This window comes from Mesoplodon bidens (assembly GCF_964165515.1).
Source record: "Mesoplodon bidens genome assembly, chromosome: 2".
Lineage (NCBI taxonomy): Eukaryota > Metazoa > Chordata > Mammalia > Artiodactyla > Ziphiidae > Mesoplodon > Mesoplodon bidens.
In genome coordinates this window covers 111,288,151-111,301,628 of record NC_138177.1, presented here as the reverse complement: position 1 = coordinate 111,301,628, position 13,478 = coordinate 111,288,151, and the positions used below count along the sequence as shown (strand labels likewise).

The 13,478-nt window shown below is 36.8% G+C and overlaps 1 protein-coding gene across 1 annotated transcript in view; it reads right to left on the bottom strand.

The window, feature by feature from the left end:
* Positions 1–13,478, bottom strand: part of DDAH1 (dimethylarginine dimethylaminohydrolase 1) — a 166,926-nt gene that overhangs the window by 34,887 nt on the left and 118,561 nt on the right. The window contains exons 2-4 of the mRNA XM_081225762.1: positions 7,448–7,547; positions 1,664–1,737; positions 740–859 (exon numbers count right to left, since the gene is read on the bottom strand). Coding sequence (XP_081081888.1) covers positions 740–859; positions 1,664–1,737; positions 7,448–7,547 — 294 coding nt within the window. The remainder of the gene's footprint in view (positions 1–739; positions 860–1,663; positions 1,738–7,447; positions 7,548–13,478) is intronic.

The following is a 13,478-nucleotide window of genomic DNA, read 5'->3' as shown; positions in this document are numbered from 1 at the left end:
GCAAAACAGACATGCTTTTTGCCCTTATGAAGTATCCAGATAATCTCCCAGGTTGTTAGTTACAGAGATGAAATGTGCCTTTGGACTGTAAAGCACTGTAACGATGGAAGGTCTTCTTCACTATCAGTGACTTCCACTCTCAATCTAGCTATGTGACCCAAGGCAAGTTGTAATTTTTCTGGACTTTCCTTTCCTATCTGTGAAATAAGAAAATTTCCTTTCCTAAAATTTAAGTATTCCAATGCAAATGAAGAAGTTAAGATTTTTAGGTACTTCTGAATCATGTCTTTCTAAAAGATTATTTTGAAATAGTTCAGAAATACAAAAGGATAAGAATAATGTAATGATCCAATGTGTACCAATTACCTGACTTAGATAAAACATTACAAAGAGCTCTACTGGTGAGATGCCTTTCTTTTCCCCAGAAGAGATAACTGTGATGAGTTTGGCATTTATTTTTCGGAATCATGGCCTTTCCAGGAAACCTGGTGTGTAAGTAAGAATGGTTCACCAGTGAAGAGCTCCTCCTATAAGTGTACTTCCCAGGAAGAGTACTTACTAGGTGTTCCCAGTTCCTGATAAATGTGCGGTCATGACAATGTACATCACAGAAAGCTCAAGTACCAGCCTGTCCTCTCCCTGCCACCCTTGCTTGCTGTCCACTCAGTAGACAGAATTAGAAAAACCATGCGGCAGGCACCACCTACTGCATTTAGAAAGAGCAAAGTTTTATATTTACCTTGAGAGCCTTCTGTGCAGATTCACTGGATCCAATTGCGATTAGGTTAGGCCCAGCCATGCTGCAGAAACTCTTCAAGTGCAAAGCTTCGACCACTGGGACTGTGGAGACCGCATAGTCCTATGCATATAATAGAAACAAGTCATTTGTCATTTCAGAATAATTCTAAAACACATTCAAATCTGCTCAAAACATTCTTGCTCTTCTGGAGGCTGCCAGGGTCCCTGAACATCTGGAAGGAAAACTGGGACCCACAAGTTTGGGTATTGCCAGTTAAATGAAGATCGCTTCTAAAATGAAAGTGCAGAGCCCCCTTCCTGATGTGTGACTGCGTCAACAGCTTCACTGGCTCACCTATGTAGTGGGCTACTCTGGAAGGATGAATATCCTGTGTAAACAAGAGCCTCACATCGTCATGGGGAACAGAGCTTTTTGGGGATTACATCCCTTCCTAAGCAGTCTGGTGAGCCAATCTGCTAATGATCAATAGAGTAAAGGGACCTTGGGAGGATGTATGTGCAATGCCTAGCAGAGTTTCCAGCACACAGTAGGCACCCAAGTACAGGTGATCTTTGATTCCAATCTGAAAAATCCACATTTCATGTTAGAGGCAATTGGGACTCCAGATTTTTTTTTTAAAGTTATTGATTGTGCCAGAAACATCTGCCAGATGGTTGTATGATTATACACTGGGAGAAAACAGATGTCCGTGATAACTTTGTCTGTTGCTGCTGTGGGAGTCCCATGAAGCCTATTTATTAAGTTCTAGCTTCTAAAACTTCTAGCAAGCATACAAATATTAGGAATTATTTTTCAAAGCCTGTGACATATAAATACCATTATTCATGACATATTGATTCAATGGGTCTATGAATATTTATTAGGTAGTTACTCTGTGCCAGGCATAAATTATCCTTTACCTACCTTAAAAGTATCAGCCAAGATTTCAGCACCTCGTTGATTTGTCCTTTTGGAAAGGCCCACAAAAAACTCTCTGCCTGTAATAAATGTCAGGGAACACAGTCAGTGGGTGGTACCACAGAGATGGTGTACGATTTCTCTATCTATAAATGAAGACCTTAAAGCATCACACAGTTCTTTCCTACTGTAGAGGGCAGCTCCAATTGTACTCTGATCCCTGCTCTCTTTACACAAATCTGCTTTCAAATTTTTGCCTTTAAAAATAAACTTTTTCAAATTCATAGAGGCAGAAAGTAGAATGGTGATTGCCAGGGGCTGATGCAGGGGAGGAGGGAGGGGGGAAATGGGGAGTCAGTGTTTAATGGGTATGACGTTTCATTTTGGGAAGGCAGAAAAGTGCTGGAGATGGATGGTGGTGATAGTTGCACAACGTGAATGTAGTTAATAACCCTGAACTGTACATTTAAAAGTGGTTAAATGGTAAATTTTATGTTATGTATATTTTACCACAATAAGAGAATAAAGTTTTTATTTAGGAAACCATAGAATTAAACACATTAATAACCTGTAATCAGAAATTAAGCAATAGCAATGACAAGTTAGCAGAGCTTCCTTTTTTTCCCTAAAAGTACAATAATAGACAGTCTTGATCAGCTCAAATACCTTTTTCTATAATGTTGATGTAAGGGCTGAAGAAACCATCTGGGTAAAGTGAGTTTAGTGCTGACTGGTCTTCAGGTCTGAGCTCTAACAGCTGTTTTTAAAACAATACACCCATTTATTTCAAATCAACCATCAAAGGTTGATGTACACAGTGCCTATCTACAAAGCACTAAAGTTTAGAAGAATGAAACTTTCTACTTATTTGGCTTTTCTGAAATTCTACAATTTTTCTTCTCAGAAGGCAAAACATTAAGTAAAAATGGTCTCCTAGTTACAGGCAAAAAAACAATTATAGTAGATAGAGTTAGGCAATACATAAATGTAGGAATTCTTATCCTCCCTTAATTCTTTGGAAAAGAATTCGACATGAAATGTGGAAAAAAAATTCCAAGAGAAATCAGTATATATTTTGCCTCAGAACAAGTACAAGAAGTGTAGCCATGTAGAAAGAATTGCTTAATAGACTTTATAGCTATTACGAGTTTTATCTTGGTGGTGTCCTTATAAAAGGGGTAAAAGACATAGGTCAAATGATGTTATGATAAATTCCATTGGCTTATGCTGTTAGCAGACACAGGAATTGTTGACGGCAAGTTGACAGTGTTTTCGGTAATGGTATGATTGTGTTGTCCCTTAAGAAACCTCACTACATACAAATCAAAACTTAAGTAAGAGAAAGATCCTTTACTTAACAAAAGTATTACTCACTTTATTTAAAAAGTCAGTTGAAATTTAAAAAATATCAAATTTCCTTAATTCTCTTAAGATAAATATAGATTTATAAATTAGATTTACATTTTTAAGAAAAACATTTAATGCATTAAGCAAATTTAAATGCATTTACACATTATTTCCATTTTAAAAGACTAAGATGAGATAGGAACGTACAAAGAAACGCAAACTGCTTATCTCTTTAAAAAGTAAGTTTAAGTTGGACTTCTGTTTCTAGCAGTATGGTGGGCTATATCCCTTAAATGGCTTTCCTGATAAAAACAACTGAAGTACTGGAATCAAAATATTAAAAAGGATTTTTTTTGGTGTTATGTCTCTTATGTCATTTTCTTCTATATCAATTCACCCTCTTTTTTTTTTTCCTTCCTTACCTCATTCTTTCATAGGAAATATCAGGTCATTTTTCCTACTGACTTTCCTACAGTCTGGATTTGGTTGATTGCTTCCTTGTGTACCATCTAACATTAAATTGTTCCTTTATCCTTTGCATTTTTTGGCAAACTAATAGTCTATGTAGATGCTTCTTTAGATTCTTGTTCAATTTTTTTTTTTTTTTGGATAGGACTACTCCGTTTTTTAAAAAATATCATTATCCACTAATAAGCCAAAGAATAAATCATAATGGAAATCAGAAAATATTTGGAATTAATGATAACAAAAATATTCATGTCAAAACACAAAGGATTCAGCTAAAGCTGTACTTGAAAAGCTTTACAGCCTTAAATGCTTACTTTAAGAAGAAGAAAGGTTGAAAATTAAAGAGACAAAATTCCACCTTGAAATTCAAGGAAAAAAGAACAATAAAAACAAAGGAATTTGAAGGAAGGAAATACAGGTAGAAACAGGAAGAGAAAAGGAAACATATAAGAGAGAGGGTTCAATAAAGCCCAAAGTTGGTTCTTTGAAAAGATTAATGAAATTGACAGATCTCTGGCAATAGAAGGCAATAGAAATAGAAGGCACAAATAAACATTATGAACGAAAAGGGGACATAGCTGTAGTTGTCGTGAAACTTAAAACATATATTAAGAGAATATGAATAACTTTATAGCCAACATCTAAAAAACTTAGATAAAATAAATAAAGTCTCAGAAAACAAAACTCACCAAAACTGGCTCAGAAAAACCTCAATAGTCATATAATCATTACAGAAACAGAACTGGTTTAAAATCTCCCAACAAAGAAAGCACAAGGTCCACAGAGCCTGTTTATAGGTAAGTTCTACCAAAGTTCAAGGAATGTACAATTAAAGTTGTACTGATTTTAGAGAACAGAAACATAGGAAATATTCCCTAATACATTTCATATGAGGTTAACATAACTTCAACCAAAGCCAGACAAGAATAACAAAAAAGAAAAATTATAGGCCACAGAAACAAAATCTTAAATAATTATCTAATTGTTTAGATAATTAAACAATTAAATACAAACTAAATACAACACTAATAAAAAGAGAATATATCTTGATCAAGTTTGATTTCATCCCAGGGATGTAAACTTTGACCACTGATATCAGAAAATCATTTAATGTACTTAACCACATCAGTAGATTAAATTTAAAAATCACATAATCATTGAATCAGAATAAGAGTTCATCATCTGAAATTCCATTTCTAGATGTTTACTTTAGAGAAACTCTTATACATGTCCCCAAGAGACACACACAAGACTGTACACAGCAGCATTGAAGATAGTAGACAAAAACTGAAAAGCACTCAAACATACATCAACAGTAAAATGAATAAACACATCGTTCGGTATTCTTACCATGGAATTCCACACAGCAGTGAAAATGAATGAACTCCAGCTACATGGATCAAGTTAGATCAACAGCAGAAATATCACACAAGAGTTCACACAGTATCACTCTAATTATAGAAGCCATAAGAAAAGCAAAACTAAACAACATATAATTTTAGGAATGCATATATTGAGGTAAAACTCAAAGAAAGACAAGACAGTGATTAACACAAAATTCAGGCTACCTCAAGCTGAGAGGAGAGAAAGTTTGGGAGTGGGGCTTCCATGGTCCTGGCAATGTTCTATTTCTTAAGCCAGGTGTTAGGTACTTAGGTGATCATTTTTATTATTGGTCTTTAAACTGTACATAAACATTTTATAAATCTTTTTTATATGCTCCATATTTCACAAAAATAAATAAATGAAAGTAGAGGTAAGTTGATGTTGTCTATTTAAGAGAAATAGGACTGAAACAACTTCTACCAGTAGCTGCTTGCTTGACTGACAGATTTCCCAGCAGAACTGGAGTTGGAAACCTCTTTCCTTCTGTCCATTTCCTGATCAATTATTAATGAAGCTCTGAGTTACAGAAGGAAGAAGACACAGAGTGTATGGGAAGCGCTCCAGGTTTTGGTTCTTACTCAACTGCGTAATCTAAAATTTGAGTGGTGATGTTTGTACAATGTTGTGAATGTAATTAATGCCACTCAAATTGTACACTGAAAAATGGTTAAAATCGCAAATTTTATGTTATATATATTTTACTACAATTTTAAAAAAGGGAAAAAATCGAGAAGTAGGAAATAGAAGGTAGGACCACACATGAGGTATGAATGAGAAGCCAAGCAGACAAAGATCCTAATATCACAACACTATCTCAGTTTTCAATAAAATACTTTTAAGGTATTAAGTATTGAATAATACCAAAACAAAGCTTACAGATAGTGTCCAAGGCAAACCTCAATACTTAGTATCTAATTAGAAGTTATGGGAAAAACATTAGGCTTGAGATGCTGTGGAAAGACCTTTGACCAATGGAAGAGGTTCCTAAACTTTGCCAAAACAATGAGAAGATTTTAGGGAATCTTGTTCAGCTCAGCTGTTGAGATAACTAAACGGCTGTGAATACAGCTTGTTTTAAATCATTCTTCAAATAGCATCAGTACCTGCTCACAGCAAGTTATTTATTATACAGCTATGTTCTGGTAAAAAAGAATTTTATTGTAAGGAAGTGTGAGTAACACATCTAGCTTTTCACAAAAGCCTGTTTTCTAAGAGAAACAGACTGTTGTTCTGTGCTACTAAAAAGAATGATAAGTGCCATCAATGGGAGACACAAAGAATATTCTAAGTGGAACTTACTAGGCAGATTCAAAGAATGCCTGAGTCGGCTTGGACACAACTGGAGCTGAGAATGCAGCGTAGGTCTCTCTGACCCCTTGTTCTGTGTTCTTATGGCTTAGTGGGTGTGCACATCAAACCCCAGAGGCAGGTCCATTGCCTGTGACAGTGGTGGCACAGGTTGTGCAGGGCACAACTCCAGGGGAGGCTTTCCACAAACCTATGATAAAAATGGCGCCCCCTGGGGCTCAGTGACACAGTCCCCACCCACAAGTATGTGACACCAAGCAAGGAACTATGCAAATGTCCCAGGATAAAGACTCCTCCTCCTCCAGGAACATTAATTTTTTCAAAATGTAAGTTATACAAAACATTATTTTTATATTAAAATGAAGATGGCTATATTTTGTCTATATACATGGGATTCGATACAAAATTCACATCAGCTAAAATATTGGACTTCCAAGAAGCTCCATGCTTTCAGTGGGCCACATGGGTCTACATTTCCAAATCTCTGGGGACCAGCCTCTGCTGTTAGGGCTACATCTGTGAAACAGGTATTTATTCTTTGACAAGTAGGGGAAAATAAACTCTCATTATCAATTAAAAATTATTATTGTCTTGTTTATCAATATAACTAGAATGAACCTGGTGACCCAGATTTTAGCACGTGACTTTACAAAAACAATAATAATATGATCATAAAGAGTTGGAAAGGTTAAATGCTAAAATTACCATTTCTTTAGTAGCTATATTATATGCAGTATAAAAACTGATTTCAGTTAGATCAATAATAATATCAGCTGTTTACATTTTGTTGAGTTCTGCTATTATTCATTTGGCATTAAGCCAAGCCAATCTGAACTGAAAAGTATTTAAATCTATCTTGCCATCTGGGAAGAAAGTTATTTGTAAATGACACATCTTGAATTAAGAGTCTTTCAAATACAGTCCAGATATCCTGTCACACAATGCAAAGCTATGCAACCCATAAACTAATGTTGTAGAACACAGTAGACACAACCTATAAAATGATATGTATATACTGATAACGTGTAAAAATATGCAAATACGTGCATACAAAAGTACTAAAGGTAATTTAATATTCAATAAAAAAGTATTCAATAACCCAAATATTGAAATGATTATCTTTGAATGAAAGGTCATTTTTAATTTTCTCTCTTTTGTGCTTTTCTGTATTTTCCAAATTACTCTTACTTTGGTAATTAAAAATAAACTATAATTAAACAAGGGGATATAGGCCAGGTATTAGAAATATTTTTAGATATGAAAAAGTAAGTACAGCCCTACCTGTGAATAAGACATCTCCACCATCTAAGGTTGCATTTTCATCTTTCATCTCTACTACGTTGAGCTGAAGTTTTTCTAATGCTTCTTTCATCATGTCAACCTGTTGAAAATAAAATCATTCAGATTAATATTCTACCATTTTCTAACAAGAAAGCCAATCATCTAAAACTTCAGAACACTGAATTATGCCCCCATGTGCACACATACCCATATACAATGCACACCCTAATGAATTTGTGAATGTGTGTAGTATAGTTTGGACCAGCCATGATCATTTGCAAGAGAAGAAATTATCTATTAGGAATTGTCCATTTTGTCTCCTTCTAGTCTAATATCAAGTCAATATTATACTCCTTTCGTTCTGTCGGAGTCTGACTATTTAGAGGACACGGTTGAAGGTGTGACTAATTAGGGCACAAGAGTCGAGAGGCAGGAGGCAGAACATCCAAACTTCTTACCCATCCCAGAAAAACAGAAGATTTAATTTTAAATCTTAAGTCAGTCATTCAGTCAGAATTGCACACACAGAGTAATATGTGGAAGGAATATCAATGACAATAACCAGTAACTTGAAATCTCAGCCCATTGGAGAGTCACTGTTTTCTATTCAAATATTTTCTAAAATGTCAGAACATCTAAGGCTTCTCTGTAAATCTGAACTGTTATTTAAATTTAACCTAGGTCTCTAGAGGTGATTAACAAATACAATAATTGTAATCAAACCAAAGAATACCTGAAAATGAATTTCGGGATCTTTCTATGATCCCAGGGTACAGTCTAAAGCACAGAGGTATCCTGGGCCGAACTAGGGAACACTTGTAGTTAAGGTTTACATTAATACAAGAAAAAAATGTAAGGCATAACAAATGCCCTTTGAAATCCTTCCAGCAGTTCAACAAAATAATTTAAATATTTCTGAAGGTCTGTATAACTTTTAACATGGTAAAGGTCTACATTGAGAAGACATGAACAGGGACTAAGGGAAAAACAACAGATCACATGACACTGGGAAAAGTAAAAGTTCTGCCAAAATACAGCATGCCCAGTACACATAGTGAAGTCGTCAAAGAAGAGTTTAGGAGACATAAATATAGCAGAGTAACTTCTAAAGTAATAAAAACATGGAAGTACTTTGACAGCAAGCCTGACATTCATGCAGTCAAAAAAATTAAAGAGAATGCAAAATAAAATAAATATATCATCTCATCCTTGTCCTGGAACTCGTGTAAAAATTCCACAAACCAGAGTGACTCAGAACAATAAAAAATTATTTCCATGGATGAAATGGTCTTAAAGTAATAAATACATCTAGTGACCTCTTTTAAATAGTAGAATAGGTTTTCCTATGTAACAGGAAGTGAAATCGTTGCTAGAGCATAAAAAAGAAGGAAAACAATATCTACCATGACTCATTGGGCTACAGTGAACCCAGGAAAACACACAACTGCTTCTTTCCAGCATCTGCCTCTGTGTCCATGGAAAATTCATTGAGTTTAGAGAAATCATGAGAACTGAGCTACTGTTACCTTTTGTTTCTATTATGAATGCTACTGCTTCCGTTATAAGTTAACATTTCAGAGATTACTAGGAATTCAGCAATAACATGAAAAGTTTATATGTAATAGCTCAGGAACTTTATTCAACTCTTAATTAAGAGTTCAAAGAGAACAGAAGTAGGGAGATTAACAGATACCAGTTTCAGGAACATTGTACTTCTTTATAGGTCCTATGTCTTTCAAATTAATGTTTTAGGGATAAAATTCTTGCGGTTTCTTAAAAGTTAAAACAGCTGCACTGACATGAAAAAACTGGCTTTTGTGTAAGGGCCGTGCTTAAAAAAAAAAATTCAGTCACATCTATACAAACAAAGTCATCAGGATAGGTCCATACCACAAATACGGGTAATACTATTACTTTCAGAGTTAAGGGTATGGGCAAGTTAAAAAATGTTTTAAACATTAAGTAAACAGTCTTGAGAATTGAAGGACCATATGGCATCAGATGTGCAATGCTAACCTCGATGAAATTTCTGAAGAAGAAACAAGAGAGGCTGAACCCAGAGGCTCAGCTCCTTTGAGAACCACACACTCTTTGGCACAGGGGTTCCATGAAGCAGACAAAGTCGGCTGTAAACAAGGCCCAGTGTTGCCCTGACACACGGTCCCATAACAAGCCAGCTATTCAGGTAAACAGAACACTAAATATAATTATAGAAGTGGTAATTTTTGCTGGAAAATGTCCAAACCATGAGCCTTCAAGAAACTGCCCATTCTGTAGCTACATGGCTATGGTTAATGTTGACTTAATTAAGCCTCAAGAGGAAAAAAAAAAAAAAGGCCAAAAACACACCCACCTTTCACTGAGACAGTAATCTTGCAGAGTGGAAATTAGCATTACTCAGGGTAGAGAGAAACTGTCAGAACAAATATTATTAATTCCAAAGGCTGAGTTGAATGGGTCATTTTAGCCCATGAAATTAGAAACAAAAAGGGCAAATTAGAGAAACAACCTTAATTTAAACTTAAGTATATTATTTTCATACTCTATTCTAAAAAATTTACAAGAACTTCTTCCTTCCCTTTTCACTCTACATGCACTCTTTTTTCTTTTCTTTTTTTTTTTTTAAACTTTGTACTTCCATTTCTTCTTGCCCCATCTTTTCTCCTCTCACCCTCTGCTACAGATTCCTTCCCTGGCCATAGGGGGTTCAGGCCACCCCTGCTGCTTCCAACCCATATGTCTAGAGTGGGTACTATTTGTGAGGTAATTGTCTTTTTCTTTTCTTCTTCCCTCACCCCCTTTCTTTGTTTTCTGGAGTACAAATGTTAAACAATGTAGAGTTCTTGGGGTTACACATTCACAGTCACTCCTGGGAATGTCTGTATAGCGTAGTGTTATGATCCAGGGCCTGGGGTTCAAATCACAACTCTGCTACTTATTAGCCAAGTGACCTTAGGTTGGTTAACTTTCTGAGCCTCAGTTTTCTCATCTTTAAAATGGGTGGTTAGTCATAATAGTACCAACTTCCTAGGCTCCTCCTGCACATTAAATACATGTAAAACACTTAGCACATGATAATTGCTCAATGAACATTAGATATGACTTTTGTTATTTTGATGAAAACCAGCTTGTGTGGACCCAGTGACAAATACTTGTGCTATGAAATTGACCCACAGGAGAAAAGCTATTGTTTTCTCTTACATTTGGATGAGTCTCTTGTTTTTTACCACCCCATGACAGATCCCATCTGCTTTCTAGTGAATTAAAATTAGTCTTTTCTGCAAAGCCAGTGTAAAGTCAGAGCACATACACTGAGGACACATTTAAATTTAAATCATTCCAATCTGATTTCTTTTCAGCTACTGGAAGTTGTCAGGTTATATGGTAGATTTCTTGTATAATCTCTGCTTTGAAATAGCCCTCTGGAGGTAATACACAAGGTGGGAAGTGGGCCTGTCTGGTAAGATGTCCCACAGGACTCAAAAGAGCATCAGCCAAGATGATACAGAATGATTACAGTTACTGAAGACATTACACTTGGGCTTCTCTAAAGAATTCCCTCTCCTTCTCAATGCCTGGTCTCCTTTTCTCACCTTTTCTGTTCTACTCTCTTCTTACTTTCTTTTACAGCTCTCATTTCTTTTCCCTCATTTGTCCTATCATGTTTATATCATCATCCTACCTTCTCATTTCACTCCTTTTGGGTTCTCATGGTGAATGGAGAGAACTGGGGATTTGAATACAGGCTCTATCACTTATTAACAACATGACTTGGGATGAGTTAACTTCTCTGAGCCCAAGCTTCCTAATCTGCAAGTGGGATAATGTTTTCTCTCTAATGGGGATTATGTGAGTAACAAATAAACTAATACACATAAAGCACCTAGTTCAGCACCTGACACATTGTGTTCAAACCAGTAGTTTCTGGTATCATTATTATTTTCCCTAAATTAACTCAGTGCTTTGGATTCTGGCTACCTTTCAAAAAAATTAAAATTAAAAATAAAACATACCATTTTCCTCATTAAATAAAACATCTTTTGATATCAACTCTCCTTTTCTTCTTGCAAAATTCCGCCCAAACACAAAATACCAAAAAAAACCCCCACAAAAAAACTTTCACAGTTTTATTAGCAAGTTCTTGAATATATTCCATAATAGTTTGCAATACACCATAATTAGTTTAATACTCTTCATTTAGATGCCAATATTTTCCAGTTAGCCATATCCAAAGTTGATTTTGCTGCATATTTTCAACAACATCCACTTTGAATGTTTCACATCTTCCCTTTGGATGCTGTGAATGTGCTCATGGGGCCTGATGAACAGTTCTGTGCTGCGCTCCATTAAGAACCTGCACCTCCATTTGCCAAGCCACTTTCCTTTAGCTGCTTCTGCTCAGTGGGCTGCCAGATGTTCTGACTGCAAATGAGGCCCTTGGCATTGGCCTGTCCACAGCCGACAAATCTCAGTCACCCACAGTTCTGCCCTGCGTTGGGAGCTGTGCTTTCAACACTATTACTAGTATGTTTTCAATGCCTATCCAGTTAGATGTTCTGAGTCCCTTCTAACTAATCATATTATAAGAGCTTTAAAATTATCCTGTCATCCTATCCATACTCTGATCTACCTCTGAAGAGCTGAAAAGCAGCAACATAGCTTTGCTGGTAGTGAGATGGTTTCATTTTCTCAACTTGTCACTGACTGTGTTTGGCTGTTTAATGTTAAATATGACTTGTGGATAATGCTGAGGAAGCCACTCAAGAAGTGGATGTGATGTCTCCAGCATGTCATGACACATCTGGTTTGGAACTTGCATCTAAATTACACTGTGTTGATCCTGGTCAGACATAAACTTTCATTTGTTTATGCCACCTTAATGTTCTATGTTAATCAGTACATCTTTGGTCACTATGGTCACTTGGACTAGTACATTTGGCTGATTTTGTAACAATACTTAATGTCCACATCATGCTTTCACATGTATTTTCTCATTTGGTCAACATTTCAAGTTCAAGGAGATTGGTTCAAAATGGTGGAGTAGAAGGACATGCTTCACTCCCTCTTGTGAGAACACCAGAATCACAACTGCTGAACAATCATCAACAGAAAGACACTGGAACTCACCAAAAAAGATACCACACAGCGAAAGACAAAGGAGAAGCCACAATGAGACGGGAGGAGGGGTGCAATCACAGTAAACTCAAATCCCATAACTGCTGGGTGCGTGACTCACAAACTGGAGAACACTTATACCACAGAAGTCCACCCACTGGAGTGAAGGTTCTGAGCCCCACGTCAGGCTTCCAAATCTGGGGGTCCAGCAACGGGAGGAGGAATTCCTAGAGAATCACAGTTTGAAGACTAGTGGGATTTGATTGCAGGACTTCGACAGGACTGGGGGAAACAGAGACTCCACTCTTGGAGGGCACACACAAAGTAGTGTTCTCATTGGGACCCAGGGCAAGAAGCAGTGACCCCATTGGAGACTGAACCAGACCTACCTGCTAGTGTTGGAGGGTCTCCTGGAGAGGTGGGGGGTGGCTCTGTCTCACTGTGAGGACAAGGATACTGGCAGCAGAAGGTCTGGGAAATACTCCTTGGCATGAGCCCTCCCAGCGTCCACCATTAGCCCCACCAAACAGCCCAGGTATGCTCCAGTGTTGGGTCACCGCAGGCCAAACAACCAACAGGGAGGGAACACAGCCCCACCCATCAGCAGACAAGCGGATTAAAGTTTTACTGAGCTCTGCCCACCAAAGCAACAGCCAGCTCTACACACCACCAGTCCCTCCCATCAGGAAACTTGCACAAGCCTCTTAGACAGACTCATCCACCAGAGGGGAGACAGCACAAGCAAGAAGAACTACAATCCTGCAGTCTGTGGAACAAAAACCACATTCACAGAAAGATAGACAAGATGAAAAGACAGAGCGCTATGTACTAGATGAAGGAACAAGATAAAACCCCAGAAAAACAATGAAATGAAGTGAGATAGGCAACCTTCCAGAAAAAGAATTCAGAATAATGA